General features: G+C 36.9%; 1 protein-coding gene across 1 annotated transcript; it reads left to right on the top strand.

The window, feature by feature from the left end:
- Positions 1-2685: 2685 nt before the first annotated feature.
- Positions 2686-14215, top strand: LOC149289885 (sulfotransferase 6B1-like). The gene is made up of 7 exons (XM_089490144.1): positions 2686-2884; positions 4963-5072; positions 10278-10367; positions 11049-11175; positions 13282-13376; positions 13752-13908; positions 14088-14215. Exons 1-7 carry the CDS (start codon positions 2686-2688, stop codon positions 14213-14215), a joined length of 906 nt encoding a protein of 301 aa, XP_089346270.1.
- Positions 14216-17110: the final 2895 nt, after the last annotated feature.

Below are 17110 nucleotides of genomic sequence, written 5' to 3'. Positions count from 1 at the left end.
AGTAAGAGGAATGTTTCAAAACCCATCCTATGGGTTACATGTATTTCATAGTATTCATTCACATGACTAAGCTGTGCTTGTAGGCAAAAAAAAATTCTTGCATATTAAAATTTCATCCAAACTGTGGAATTTCCCCACGGTCTTTCCGCTTCATTCTGATTGACAGTGTTGTGACAGTTTATTATTATTTGCTGATTTATATAGCACCATCATATTCCACAGCACTGTACAATGGGTAAACAGGACATACACATAACAATTAGGACTTACAGAAACGATAGGTAAAGAGGGTCTTGATCAAATGACCAATATCATAAGCTTTATTGGCTGTGAGCAGCAGGTGGGTTGTGGTAAATGAAATAATTCATCAGACACTGACATTATATTATTATTTAAGTTATTTATAAGTAAATGATAAAAATATAATATATATATATATGTATATGATATAAAAAAATATTTATTATTTTAACATGCCGTCCTTAACGATGAGCCAGAATACTTCACTGTATATAGGTGAGAATATGAAATATTTTTTCAGAAAAACTCTGGCTACACTTAGTAAATTGGTAATATATGTAGCAGTAAATACATGTAGATTGCACACAAAGCATAAGTAAAGGACAGTACACAACATATCAATGGTTAGATATACATAGAGGGCAATGAGGACTATGGGCATACTGGGGAGATCACCCTTGACTGGTGCAGAGAGCTGTATAATCAATGGAGGTCTGTGCTTTTGCTACCATCATGAGATGGAACTCTGGTAACGGTGGGTGGGTGTTCATGGCCCCTCTTTATGTCTAAACACACTCCCTAACATAAGTGTCCTGACTTGGGCATCTGAGATGTTGAAAGGAATGCATTTTTCTCCTACAAGTTTGGAGATTAAATGAGATTTACTTCTCAATGTATAACTACTATAACAGTTAATTCCTTCACCAATATCCACACAAAAGGTTAAACAAATATTCTAACACCTTTAGGGAAGCAATATCAATAGCAAAAAGGGATCTGCACATTTAATTACTCAACTTTATTGTGACCCATCCAGTGGATGAAAGTGGATCCAGTGGATGAAAGCGCACTCTCGATAATTTACCACTAGCTAAATAAACCTTTGGTGCATTATAGATTTGCTGATAATGCTGCAAACATGAAGTTGTTCTTTCTAGGATTGTAGCATAGAATAAATAGATAATATAATGCAACAATCATTTAAGTAGCGAGCATTCAGAGAGCGTTGCCTTGAGCTATCATAGTCTATCATTCTTCTGGAGACCACTGCTTATGGTCCTTTTAATGGGGGACACATACAATGCATTATATTGTTTGGATTGTCAAACGATCAAGCAGAGTCCACAACAAGTAGTTTCTCATTGATTAATTATGCCATAGTTTAAGCTTAAAAAGCGTTATTCCTTAAGGGGTTAATATTCATGGTATATACATGGTTTTAAACAAACATCGGCCCACTCCAGCAGGATGTCCAGACGCATGCCATTCCCTCGTCCAGGCCTAATGCGTTTCATGCACACATGTAGCTGTTTAACCTGTGAATAAATGCGTGTGTGCACTAAATAAAACACCCCCCGGCCTGGGTGTCGGGTCATCCTGCCACAGTGGGCCAATGTTTGTCTCTCTTACCTGTACTGTAATGGATTAATGGTCTTGGTCCAGGTTTTAATTGGAAGACATGGATCCCTACATGCAGGCTGTCTTTTTGGCTCCTACACATGGGCAGGGCGCCTGTATCGTTAAAGAAATTGTTGACATTGCAGCAGTAAGCTTATGTTTTTAACCCTGTGGAGAAACAAAATGTAATAAAAACGAAAAAAAAAGTTTTCAGTGCTATACCGGGGAGGGGAGTACCAATGCATTTGTGTTGAAAGGCAAAGAGTTAAAGTTTGGGGGAAAAAACAGTTCAAGTTAAGCTATTAGTTGACACCTAGTTTAAGACAAACAGTGCATTCCGTGACATGATATAATGGCAAAAATGCAAAACAATAAAAATATAAAAACTGAAATCAACAGGAGCACATTTGGCACACTTCGGAACTGAACGATGGTTTATATATCAGGTGCAAGGAGTTGGGGTCAGCTGAAGAGAAAATAGCTGAAGGATGGCAAAAGGACAAATACATGGACAATATGAATGGATTCTGCAGAATACATTTGCAAGTGGGACGCCATCAAAATTTAAAGGGACCTCTCAGCTATTATTATTTATTGTTTTATATAGCGCCATCATATTCCGCAGAACTGTACAATGGATAAACAGGACATGACAAGTAGTATATAAAATAACACATCTGATTTACAGAAACAATTACAGTACATATGATGGCTGGAGTGTCCTTTTAAATGTAAGCCTGCAGAGTTTCCCACAACATATTTAAAATACTGTTTCTACAAGTTGCATCCCGAATAAGAAATCTCTAAAATGTGATGTGCTCGGTGTTTCTTACAATTGTTTTGCAACCCGTTTCCTTGCAGTTGTAGTTAATGTACTGGAATGAATATGTACAGCAATTAAGTGGTTAAGTCATGCAATTCAATGCAATGTCGCTCCCTTGAAAGTTCTGCCCTCTTTTTCTCTCGCTCAGATTATAAGCAGGAAACTCCATTCAGAAAAATACACACGCCGCAGTCACCAATTTTGTCTTTCTTCTGTGTAATACAATGGAAAGCAGGGTAGAATTTCTAGAAGAAGTGAAGAAAGTGTTGCAAACGGCGAAGGACACTTCACATGACAAGCTACTTTTTAATTACAAGGGGATATTATTCCCTACGTCGGTTTGCAGTAATGAAACATTTAAAGCTATGGAAACGTTTGAGGCCAGAGAGGATGATGTATTCTTGGTGGCATATCCAAAATGCGGTAGGTGACCTTTTTTTTTTAATATACGCTGGTATTTTTTTACCCGGGACCTAAGGAGGACATGCTGGGGGAAAAGCGCAATCATGCTCTGTAGCGTTGTACATTGTCTAAACGGGACCTAGCAAGCAGAGCATCACATAACAATTCGGACTTACAGAAATAAGAGTTGAGGGGGTCCTGCTCAAGTTATGAAAGCCTTGTGGCTCTAAGGTGTTGGTGTTGGCATATTCTTGCAGGGATGTATTATTATTGTTGTTATTATTATTATCTTTTATTTATATAGCACCAACAATTTACGCAGCGCTTAATACAATACATATATTCAAGGGGTGTGACAAGACAAGAATTGACAGACTAAGACAAAACGATACATTCGGTGGAGAGAGCCCTGCTCGCAAGCTTACAATCTAGAGGAAGAAGTGGTGGAGGATCAGTCAGATGTCTGGATGGTTAAACTGTGTGACCTACATTAAATATGTGAGCAGAAATGAATGAGGTGGTTAATGGGGTGAAATAATACCTGGGTGGATGACCAGTATAGTTGTAATCAAAGTCCTGTGTGTTTTCCACTAATTATACTTTCATATCATTTTACAAAACGGCAACACTTAGTGTTTTGATGGCTAGCCTGGGGAACCTCTAGGTCAAGGGGATAAGGATAAAAATTACCATCTTACTTATATGTTGGTCATTTTTTTTTAATATATCTTATTTAGGCTGCAAAGTAGAAAATGAAAAGGCTGCCGGGGGGCAACAGTAACAATCGAAATTTTACGCATATATATATATTATATCTTCTTGCACCTATCATATTGTAAATGCCATTGTCTTTTGTTTCTGAATATGTCATTTCATTGTGTGAAATTATAACTCACTGGGGTTTAAAACTGTTTCAAAGTTCCAATGTTTCACATAGATAAGCCAGAGATGCCTGTAAATGATTACAACATTCATTAGCATACCCAGGAATTTTCCAATTCTACTGCCACACAGAGTCTTCAAGTATTAGCCATTTATAGCCCATCAAGATTCTATGTAATGACTCAAAAATGTGTGCACCAAATGACTCTAATACCGGTTCTCATGGAAACATTAAATTGTCATTATTTAAAGATACTTAATTAGGTCACCTGCATTCAAGCTGGAATATCAACCGGTAGCAAAAATGGTGGTCTTATATACAGTACTGTACAAACATTTTAGGCAGGTATAAATTCTGTAAAGCAAGAAAACTTTCAAAAATAGGAACCAGGAACCTCCACAATGCTTCCCTTTTGATTGGAAACACTCAATCTGGTACCGCTCTTCATTCCTTCAACGAACAAACAGCTGTTTGCTACAGGCAAATATTAGAAATTTTGACTCATCATTCCAGAGCACCTGCTGTTTTTTTGTGAATAGTTGAGTCGCTTGACCTTGTATCCACGTTAGAGGTATGACTTTTTTATGACTTTTTGGGTACAAGTCTTGCAGCCGTGAAGACCACTTCTAACCAGATTTCTCTAGGCAGCAGATGGGTGCACCAGGGTTTGACTGTTTTCTGCCACTGCTGAGCTGATGATTCTGCTGGACATCTTCTTATTGCGAAGGGAAGTAAGCATGCTGTGTTTTATTGGCCGACCCATGCATCTGCGGTCCTCAACCTTGCCCTTTCTTTGTGCTTCTTCAAATAGTTTGGACAGAACATCTGGAAACCCCTGTCTCCCTTGAAATTTCTGTCTGCGAGAGACCTTGCTGAGACAGTATAATTACCTTGTGTTGTTGCGGTGCTGAGTCTTGCTATGGTGTATGACTTTTGACATTAAACTGTTTTCAGCAACCTCACCTTGTTTCACACAGCCAATCATCAGTGCCAACAAATGTCAGATCATGGAGGAAGAAAGCATAGCTGAAAATCTCGTCAGGTGTTTTTATATATATATTTGTTAGTTTTGGAACAAGAGATATTGCATTCATATGCCTTTTATTTTGCTTTAATATGGCTTATTCTATAGGAATGGTGTCAGGGACATTGGATTGTCCCATTAAGTTGCACCGTAATATCCTTAATGTTATATTTTCTTCCTATCCATCTTTAGGATCAAACTGGTCCTTGCAGTTGTTACATGACATGGTACTCGCCTCTTACAACAAACATCCATCGTCAAACATCCCCTTAATAGAGTTTGGAGCTCCTACCAAATATGAGGTTTGTATATAACTATAAAATATATCAGATGCAACATTTCATGAGTAGTTGATATCTAAGCAACGTGTTTTCAAAACTACACTCCATCCTTACTTTCATCTTAAACACAAGTCCATTTAGTGCTTATAAATCAGTGTGTGAACTTTTGGTTACCGGCGTGTTTCCACTGAAACAGGAAATGTACTTAAGTACACATCCTGCACAAGTACTGTAGCCTTCCATAGAAATCAATGAGAGTTCAACTGGCAAACTTGCAAGTTGAGTAGCAACATCATAAGCAAGCTGAAGTCTCACTTTAACACACCAATAAAATATATAATAGATTCCAATATACATTTTACTTAAATGTATGCTTGGAGTGTCTTCAATAAGAATAATAAGTTAAACTATCTTCATTTTCCATTTGATACTATGCATTTATGCTTGAAATACGTTTATTTTTTTTTTTTTTTTTTATTAATAATACTTAGAGCACAAATTTATACACGCATACACTAGAAACTATACTTAAACTAATTTTAAGATAATTCCTTAGACACAACTAAGAGATTTTATAATCTTATTGATCCGATGGAATATTTCGGAGTTTATAAATAATTCACTTTCACCATAAATATGGCATAAAACAGCTCTATACTGAAATTTGTATTTTGTGGGAGTAAGATAATTCATTAGAAACGTTCTTGCACATTCACATTTTGGTCTCTTCTGTATAAATAATAATACTTATATAAGGTATTATTGGGCCAGTTTTTTTTTTGTTTGTTTTTTTTTGTATTGTGATTCTTTTTTGGTCATAATTAAGATAATTCTATAACACTTTTGAATTAATGAAACCTTTAGGTATCAATACCAATATATATATTATATTAATTTCATAATTGTCCTTCTACCTCTGCTTGTTTTTCTTTAATATGTAAAATCTCGTGAATTTCTTTTATATGCGATGCTGCTGAGACGAGGCATAGCCTCCTACCTTGTGTCAAACAGACATAATCTTCGCATCTAAGAGGGGTAGTTTCCCTCTTTTTTTGCGATGGTAGGCCCTGTGGAGGGTCACTGGAGCCTTTCCTCAGATAGTGGTAGGGTTTATTGGTCACAAATAGATATGACCATGTTGTTGTATGTCCTTTATGTCATGGCGTGGGAAGGGAATGGGGAATTGTGCATCAGATACAATGGTTAAAATCATTTCAGTTAATGCACAAGGGTTGAATACAATCTTTAAGAGATCAATTCTCCATAACTATTTAAAAAAAGAACGAGTAGACATCTGCTTCTTACAAGAAACACATTGGAGACAAACTGACAAAATAAAAAAGATAGGAAATTCTTTCTCTAACATATTCTCTTCTTCAGATCGTATTAAGAAAAAAAAGGGCGTCGCTATAATTTTCTCTAATAATATACAAGTTAAAATTGACCACCAAATAACGGATGAAGATGGTAGATATATAATTTTGATTTGTGAAATTAACAACAAAAAATTTACTCTTATTAATGTATATCTACCCAATATTTCACCGGTAACTCTTTTAAATAACATTTTTGGAGAAGTAGAGAACATCAAAATGGGTAGCTGTCTGATTGCAGGCGATTTTTAACTGTGTCTTGGATCCGTATATAGATAAAAATTTATCCAAAGGTTGTACTATTCACCCTCAGATGATAAAACAAGCGAAAGCTTTAAATAAGACCCTAAATTATAACAATTTATTTGATATTTGGAGGACTCTGAATCCTCAAGCAAGAGAATACACCCACTTTTCACGAGTACATTTTTCCTACTCTAGGATTGACATGATGTGGGGAGATGCAGAACTTATTAACAATATTGAAAAAATTAGTATAAAAGAAAATACGTGGTCAGATCACAATATTGTCTCTTTAGAACTTAAAAATGAACTATCTTTAAAAACAAATACCACCTGGAGAATGAATGATTATATCCTGAAAAGCCAGAAAGAAAAAACTGTCCTTCAAAATACGGTAGTAAATTACTTTAAAGAAAATATCTCAAGTGACACCTCCTCAGGGAATAACTGGTGTGCTTTCAAAGCCGTTATTAGAGGACACTTTATCAAAATAAACATTAATCAAAAAAAAGCTCAGGGTAAAAGGTTATCCGAACTTTATTGCCAGTTAAATACAATCTCTAGAAAAAATATATTAGCACCTTCACAACTATTAATACAAAAAAGATAAATACAAAAGATACTCAAGAACAAATAAACCAACGGCTAATCGAAAGAGTCACTAGAAATATGAAAAAGCTAAAAATAAAATTTTATGCTAGAGGAAATAGGACTGATAAGATGTTGACTAATAAGCTAAAAAAGCAAAGAGCTAATAATAGAATTATAAAGTTAATAGATGGCAATCAGATACTAACCACTCCGAAAGATATTGGTAATTATTTTAATAGATACTATGGAAACCTGTATAGTCTTTCAACATCTAGTACAGATAAAGATTTAACTAAATATTTAGCACGAACAGAGTTACCTCACATTTCTAAAGCCCAAAGAGATGCACTAAATAGACCTATTACTGAAACAGAAGTAAACAAGGAAATTATAAAACTTGCCAATTACAAGACACCGGGCCCAGATGGCTTTAGGAATTTGTTCTATAAGGTGTTTAGTATCCAAATAGTTCCGCATTTAACAACTTTATTCAATGACACAGTGGAGAAAGGCAGCTTCCCAACAGAAATGTTGAGAGCTAACGTTTTGCCAATCCTAAAAGAAGGCAAATCTTCTTCGATTATCACAAACTATCGTCCGATTTCTTTAATAAATGTAGATGTAAAACTATTCTCGTCAATATTGGCAGTTAGAATGAAATCGATATTAGACAAAATAATCCATAGAGATCAAATAGCTTTGTACCGGGCAGATCCTCTAGTTATAATGTAAGAAGAACTATAGATATTATAGATGCCTGTTCTAGATCTAAAACTTCTTTGTTAATGATGGCGGTAGATGCAGAAAAGGCCTTTGACCGGGTTAGCTGGAAATTCTTAAGCTGTGTTTTACAAAAGAATGGTATCTCCGGTTGGATACATAGGGCAATCTTTTCTTTATATGCAGATCCATCAGCTAGGGTAGTGAGTCCAAACCTGTGTTCCCCTTGGTTTCAATAAAAAAACGGTACTCTCCAGGGCTGCCCTCTATCGCCTTTATTATATATAATTTCTATGGAGCCTTTAGCTGCTAATATTCGACGCAACCATATGATTAAAGGATATCAAACTAATACAAACCATTTAAAATTGAATCTCTACACAGATGACGTATTAATTACTCTCACCGAGCCAGTTGAATCCTTAAAATATCTGATGACTGAAATAAGAGATTATAGCAAAATCTCAAATTATAAGCTTAATACAACTAAGACAATTTTATTAGGTAAGAATATAGACAATAGCGTAAAAGAAGAAATTAACTTAACATATGGATTCACCTGGGCAACTCGAGACTTTAATTACCTTGGTATTCTCATTTCTGCCTTTTGAAAGATACTAATCGTAAATTGAAAGAATGGCAATGTAAGGAAATATCATGGTGGGGAAGAATAAATTGTATAAATGCATATATTATACCTAAGTGGTTATACCTCTTTCAGATGCTCCCACTAAAATCCTCGGACCAATGGCTTTTATTAATACAATCTAGTTTTTCAAATTTTATTTGGAGAGGAAAAAAACCAAGACTTAAACGAAATATATTAATCCAGAAACCGCAACGAGGAGGTATCTCCTTTCCAAGCATAAAAAACCTGTATAGAACTGCGAGGATTTTACATATATATAGGATGCAATTAGCGTTAGATAAAAATGAGGGTTGGATGGAGATAGAGAAAGAATTAAGTTAGACAACCTTATATGGAATATCTACTGCTTAAAACATATAAAAGAAAACATTAAAGGTAGCATAATTTTTGAACAACTGATACCCACATGGGAGAATCAAAAACGACAATGGAAAATTGATAAGAAACTCCTCAATTTTCATCAAATTGAAATTCTTGCTGCCAATATAGAAGAACTTAATCTAACTCTTTGGAAACAAAAAGGTATTAACCGCATCAAAAATCTATTTTCTGATAGCAAAATAAGAACGTTCTCAGATCTACAAACAGAATTTCAACTCCCATCAGCCGAAATCTTTAAATATCTAAGAATAAAAAGTGCCCTCAGAGAGTTCTTTATGCATCCTATTTTTCAGACCGACTCTCTTGGTGAAATTTTTAATACCGATAGAGTGCCTCAGGCGACCTCTAAGATCATGAAACTGGTGCGGGAATGGGAAGAGCTTCAGGATCCTCCCTATATAAAAACTTGGGAAAAAGATTTACATTGTAAAATTCATGCTACAGACTGGCTCCAAGCTCAAATAAATACAACCAAATCTATACACTCCATAACTTTACTGGAGACCCAAGTAGCCAATAGATGGTACCTCATCCCGTCTAAGTTAAAATTAATGTATCCCAATGTTCTCTCCACTTGTTGGAGATGTAATAAAGTTGACGGAACATACCTTCATATCTGGTGGGAATGTGGAGAAATTAGAGATATATGGAACAAGATGTATGACTTACTGGACTTCTTATTAAAAATAAAGATTAAAAGATCACCAGAGGTAGCTCTACTACACTTAAATTGGCCTTTCCTACAGAAAAAAGACAAACTACTACTAACACATTGCTTAGTAGCAATGAAAATTACGATTGCCAGAAATTGGAAATCTTTTGGCTCTCCTATATGGAAACACTTTATTAACCAGTTATATTTTCAAATAAAAATGGAAAGAGCAATTAGCTGGCCTCTCCTAAATTCATGGAAAGCTTTCCAATGCTGGGACTTTTGGTATAAAACATTTGATGAATTAGTATCAACCCAATAAGTGCATTTATTGACTTCATGCTGATTTTTTTTTTCAATAGCACAATCCACCATATCCCTCCTAACTACGCCATGACTGTTTTTTTATATATGTCATAAGTGGATATCACAGAGATTTTTGTACCTATTTGAATTATAAGTGGAACTAGTCTTAAAAAAGAAAAATTTGAATTTTGTTATACTATATTTATCTTTGTATGCAATTCCCTTATGTGTCAAGTCTCAAATGTTTGTATTAAAAAAAATAAAAATAAAAAGAAATACGTTTTGTAACATTTTCCTTTTTTTGTTTACAGAAACTCAAAGAAGAATCCTCACCAAGAGTTTTAGCAACACATTTGCATTATGATAACATACCCCAGACTTTTTTGGATAAAAAAACTAAGGTAATGTTTAGTTAAAAATACTTTATGTTATATTGTTCATCTTTTTGGTAGGTGCATGGGCAAACCAGATATCTGGAGCCAACGGGAGTTTTAAAGTCTTGAACATGTCTTGGACATGTTGGTATCAGCACTCAGTGAGTTAGAGTCTACACGGTTGGGGGAGACAAACTTGAGCATGAGGTTGATTCAAAATTCTGGAATTAAATAGCTGTATATCAGTGTATCACAGGGCGTTTGTGAATCTGGTAATGATAATGGGGCTTTGGGCCAGCCTCCTCGTAGTGGGGGCTCAGTCATACCTACCTCCAACAACCTGTGCTAGAACGCTGTGATCCATTCCTTCCTCTCTCTTTATGTAGAGCAGTAACTGTAACATTGCACATCCATACAACATGAAATGGGTACAAAAGGGGTAACAGCCTCCAAGCACAATGTTATCCTGTGGCGTACTTGAGATGACCAAAAAAATACAGCATAGCTTTGAAGGGACACTTTGTGAGAGCTGCCACGGCCATATGGTAAGGCTTGGCCCGGGGAAGCTGCCCTTTCTGCCCTGTGTTAATGCTGAACATGTTACTAGTCACTCATCTGTGGTTATAGTACAGAACAAATAAGCATGTTTACTTCAAAAACTTCTAAAATTCTATTTTTCTCTATCACTTTTTTTATTATTATTAACAGATGCTAGTCATGTTTCGGAATCCAAAAGATACAGCAGTGTCACTTTACCATTTCTACAACAACAACCCTATGCTTCCCAGCTACAGCTCATGGGATGCGTTTTTCCCAGACTTCATAAATGGAAATGGTATTTTATATTTTATATATGTATGTGTGTATACTTTTCACATATGAGCTTTTTTTTATTTATCTCTTTTCTTCCTTTTCTGTTTGGGTACCATAATTCATATACACCGATCAGCAATAACATTATGACCACAAATAGGTGAAGTGAATAACACTTGTTATCGTTGCTCCTGTCAGTGGGTGGGAGCAAGTAAACATTTTGTCCAAGGATCTGAGCGACTTTGACAAAGGCCAAAATTGTGATTTCTAGACGACTGGGTCAGACCATCTCCAAACCTGCAGTGGTTGGTACCTATCAATAGTGGAAGAAGCAGTTAACCAGTGACGGGGTCAAGGCTTATTGATGCATGTGGGGGGCGAAGGCTGGCCTGTGTGGTCAAAACTAACAGACAAGCTACTGTAGATCAAATTGTTAAAAAAAAAGTTAATGCTGGTTCAGATAGAAACATGTCAGAACACAGAGTGCATCGCAGTTTGTTGTGTATGGGGCTGCGTAGCTGAAGACCAGTCAGGATGTCTGTACTGACCCCTGTCCACTGCCGAAAGCGCCTACAATGGGCACGTGAACACAACAACTGGACCGCAATGCAATGGAAGAATGTGGCCTGGTATGATGAATCAGGTTTTCTTTTACATCACTTGGATGGCCTGGTGCGTGTTCGTCGCTTACCTGGAGAACACATGGTACCAGCATGCACTGTGGGAAGAAGGCAAGCTGGTGGAGGCAGTTTGATGTTCTGGGCAATGTTCTGCTGGGGGACATTGGGTCCTGCCATTCATGTAGATGTTACTACATGTAGATGTTACTTTAAAACATACCACCTACCTTGTAACCCTTTCATGGATACAGTATTCCCTTATGGGATTGGCCTCTTTCAGCTGGATAATGTGCCCTGCCACAAAGCAAAATGGTTCAGGAATGGTTTGAGGAATAAAACAAGTTCAAGGTGTTGCCATGGCCTCCAAATTCCCCAGATCTCAATCCAATCTAGCATTTGTGATGTGCTGGACAAACAAGTCAGATCCATGGCGACCCCGCCTCGTAACTTAGAGGACTTAAAGGATTTGCTGCTAAAGTCTTGGTGGCAGATACCACAGCACACTTTCAAAGGTCTAGTGGAATCCATGCCTCGATGGGCCAGGGCTGTTTTGGCCACAAAAGGGGGGGCCTACACAATATTAGGCAGGTGATCATAATGTTATGGCTGATCTGTGTAATTTATGAATTCTTAATAGCTAATTGAATTTTAAAATAAAACCTTTAGAAGTAGGTCAACTGTAATGTAACAGTCTTGTTTTCTGCTATTGACTTCTATATTTTTTTTATGAAAATACAACAGGCCTTCCATGGTGTGTGGATTTTTGACATTATTGAGGTTTATTTACAAAAGCTACGTCATCAGGGTAGCAACTCACAACTCACTGACTTCATCATCCATCAAAAAAGCTTAACCTTGGCAAGCTTCCCCTGTAAGAAGGGCTGAGTTGTCCTTTGTATAACACATAGTTTAGCCGATAAGATGATTTACAAAATAATAAATAAATAAAAAATAAGATGATTTACAAAAAATCTTCCTATGAGCCAGCTAAGCCTTTCTTGCAGGAGACTCTCACTTGGGTTGGCTTTTTTTATAATGCAGAGTGAAGTTGGTAAGTTGCTAGTCTTCTGCCAACTCCTACACTCTTTACATATGGCATCCATGTATCATTTGTAGTATAAATAAACATACATATATATATATACATGTAAACATCAACACTTGTTAGTGGCAAATATTTTGACCGCCAGTTGTTGTCCAAAGGCGCAGAGCGCTATGAGGTGGCAACATGGTAGCTGTACTGGAGCATTCATTTTACAACTCCCTGGGCCAGTCATGGGAGATCAGGGGATCTCCCAAACTTGCGTATGATCCCTACTGCCCACAAAGTGAGACAGGAGGACAATGTCCAAAATCATGACTGTCCTGCAAAAAAACTGGACTGTTAGGAAGTATGCTACGTGCCCACTTCGGTATAGAGAAGTGTTTCTTTGTGCATACAGATGTACTTGATGATATTGTTTTTGGTGTTTTTATGACGTATCCATCCTGTTTTTTTATTATTTTAGTGTGCTTTGGGTCATATTTTGATCAAGCAGTTACATGGAATAAACACATTGGTGATAGTGGCGTTCTTTTGATGACCTTTGAAGAAATGAAACAAGTGAGCGTAATTTATAATATAGTTTATATGTAATTCTTTAATGTGAGATTAAACAAAAAGGTATGTTTTTCGCATTCAGTGTTGAACTTTGGTGAAATGAAGTGATCAAGTAGGTGTTAAATATGAAAAAGTGGAGATACAGCCAAAAAAGAAAGAATGTGGTTAGCCAAGAAAGTTGTATATTTTAGACTAGAGACCCTTGAGGCTATATGTTTGGTACTTGTCACCAGGCGCATCTGGATGGTTAATTGACACTAATAGTAGGCTTGGAATCTCAATGTACACATACCATATAAGTCAAATAGAGATTTTTAGTTCCATCATACATCGTACAATGTATCGTCTGAAATTTCAATTTCCTTTTGTTTATTTAAGGACTTGGAGTCCTCCGTAAAGAAGATTGCTGAATTCTTTGGGTTCACCTTGGCAGAGGAGCACGTGAAAAGTATTGCCAATAAAGGCACTTTCAAGAACATGAAGGAGAAGTCCAAAGAAACTCATGGCGATTTTGGACAAGTTGTCTTTAGGAAAGGTAAACAAAAGATGTAAACAAAACAAAAAGGAAAGTTTGCACTTGACATTGCACCAGACTCCTAAAAACTGAATTTGTTACACTTAAAAACTTCAGCAAGTTTCTTCTTATAAGTGTAACTCTGAATCTTGTGTTTAAATTGGCCAGTATACATTATTCATACTGAATTTTTTTTCAAGGTGATGTTGGTGACTGGAAAAATTACTTCACTGAAGATCAGAACCAGGAAATGGATGCAAAATTTGAGGCGTGTTTAGCAGGAACAAAACTCGGAGAGCTGATTAAGTATAATGTTTACTGCAAGTAATATATGTCGGCATAAAAGGAGCGGAAACAACACACCTTACGGCCATCTTCATCACTTGTTGTTTTTTCCCCAAAATATTTACAGATACAATCTTTTTCTCTTCTTTTTTTCAATCAAGTAATCCTTCCATCAACCCTTTCAACAACTAACACTCACAATAACCCTTATACCATTAAGTAATGGAACATAATTGATATGGAAGTGACCCTGACAGTAGTGCATTACATCGTATATGTAGCGCTCTTTGAAAATCCTTCAGCTAGCTGCTGAAGGATTTTCCTCATATAAAGGATCTAGCCAGGAGCAGCAGTTGATGCCATGTTTGAGGGCGTTGTGTTCTAGACCTCCCATACCCAGTGACCTTGGTGTTCTTGCGAAGGTGCTATGAAGACAAAACAATAAAATGATGAGGTCCGACTGCAATCATTGCGCATAATCCAGACTGACAACACAAATTAATTGCGTGGACAGAGTGGCTGCCCACTGTGTACAAGATGTCATGTGTTCAGTTGATATATATAGATTTGCCAGCTAGGGTTGCCTAGGTGGTCTTAAGGCAGAATGGCTTACATCCAGCAGCTAACTGAAACCGTTTTTAATGAGAAACAGTTTAATGACACATAACTAATTTTTGTAAATATGCAGTTATCACCGGATCTCATCTAGAATAAATTAGATTAGGCAAATACATAAAAGTACATAGCTGGTAGTCTTATGTCTATGCAAGCATACTTTTTTACATTGTATCTAACTGATCTAACTCACTCCAATTGTTCTAGAATTTCTCCCTTTTCTCTTTGAAATATTATTCATCCATCCTCTACTTTGTTTGACCCCCTTTATGTATTTAAACGTTCTAGCATATCCTATTCCAACAAGATATACATACTGACATTTTCTGTAATCCATGCAACAAACATCAGCTATAGAGATAAACTGGCAGAAGAAATTACACCGCTTCATGTAGGCGAGCTAGACATAATATATATATATATATATATATATATATATATATATATATATATATATATATATATATATATATATATATATATATATATATATATATATAGGTATACCATTTTATTTTCTAGCCCAATTATTGCTAAACTTACCATATATTATATGAGTCAATTTTGTATGATAAGTTGGAATTTTATTGTTTATGAACTGAATTAAATATTCAGAAATCTAAATGCCGTTATACCGGTTACTTAGATGTTGCCGGGGAAGGTAAATTTCTCTTTTCAATTTGAAAAATTTGACAATTAATAAAAGATAATAATAAAATGAAAATATAAAAATAGATGGCAAATTGGTAAAATGATTACTAGTTAAATAATACAGTCATGGCCAAAGGTATTGAGAATGACACCAGTATACCATACTTAAGACCAATACTTAAGTATAATTACAAGCATTTCATAAGTGTCAAGGGCTTTTATTGACAATTACATTAAGTTTATGTCGTTTAAGAGTCAATATTTGCAGTGTTGATCCCTCTTTTTCAAGACCTCTGCAATCAGGCCTGGCATGCTGGGCCACAACCTGACTGATGGCAGCCTATTCTTGCATAATCAATGCTTGGAGTTTGTCAGAATTTGTGGGTTTCTGTTTGTCCACCCGCCTCTTGAGAATTGACCACAGAGTTTCCTGGCCATGGACCCAAAATTTTGTTCCCCGAGCCACTTAGTTATCACTTTTGCCTTATGTCAAGGAGCTCCATCATGCTAGAAAAGGCATTGTTCCTTCAAGCTGCTCTTGAAGGATGTGTTGCTACCATTCTTTATTCATGGCTTTGTTATCGATGGCAAAATTGTGAGTGAGCGCACTCCCTTGCGACCCCACACATGAATGGTCTCAGGATGCTTTACTGTTGGCATGACACAGGACTGATGGTAGCACTCACCTTGCCTTCTCCAGATAAGCTTTTTTCCGGATGCCCCAAACAATGCGAAATCAGTCAGAGAAAATGACTTTACCCCAGTCCTCTGAAGTCCAATCCCTGTACCTTTTGCAGGATATCAGTCTGTCCCTTGTGTTTTTCCTGGAAAGAAGTGGCTTCTTTGCTGCCCTTCTTGACACCAGGCCATCCTCCAAAAGTCTGCCATTCCTGAGCAAGCTCTGCACTGGTGGCACCCCGATCTCGCAGCTGAATCAACTTTAGGAGATGGCCCTGGCGCTTGTTGGACTTTCTTGGGTGCTCTGACACATTCTTCAAAACAATTGAACCTCTCTTTTTGAAGTTCTTGATGATCCGATAAATGGTTTATTTTAGTTGCAATCTTACTAGCAGTGAAGCCATTGCCTGTGAGGCCCTTTTTGTGCAAAGTAATGATGACAGCACCTGTTTCCTTGTAGGTGACCATGGTTAATAGAGGAAGAACAATGATGTCAAGCACCACCCTGCTTTTAACCCCTTCGCGACCTTTGCCGGTTCAGGACCGTCAAAAAGTAAAATAAGCTTAGAAAGTGATCAACGATCACTTTCTTCGCTTAAACGGTGTTACTGTAATGCCTCGATGTCGAGGCATTCAGTAACGCCGAGATCGGCATCGGGGGCCATGTCTGGCCCCTCCCCGAGGCGTCAACAACCGCCATACATTGTATGGCGGCGGACGCCCGTTTTAAAAGCGTTTAGGAGGCGATCAACGATCGCCTCCTAAACTTAAATGGTGTCGCTGGAATGCCTCGATCAGGAGGCATCCAGCGACACCAAACACTTACCTCTGGGTGGGCTGTGACCGCTCCGGAGAGCGGTCACAGCCGCAGCTGCCGGTGTTCTTCACCATCAACAAGATGGCGGCCGCCCTGTAAAAGAAACAAACAAGTTTTTAAAGTTCGCTAGATGGTCTAGAGAACTCTGGCTCCACTTGCAGGTTGAATACAGGTACT

Source organism: Sceloporus occidentalis, unplaced genomic scaffold, assembly GCF_023333645.1.
Source record: "Sceloporus occidentalis isolate IW3139 unplaced genomic scaffold, rSceOcc1.0.p SCAF_42, whole genome shotgun sequence".
In the NCBI taxonomy this organism is placed as follows: domain Eukaryota; kingdom Metazoa; phylum Chordata; class Lepidosauria; order Squamata; family Phrynosomatidae; genus Sceloporus; species Sceloporus occidentalis.
Note: the sequence above shows the minus strand (reverse complement) of the source record. Positions and strands in the feature narration are given on the sequence as shown.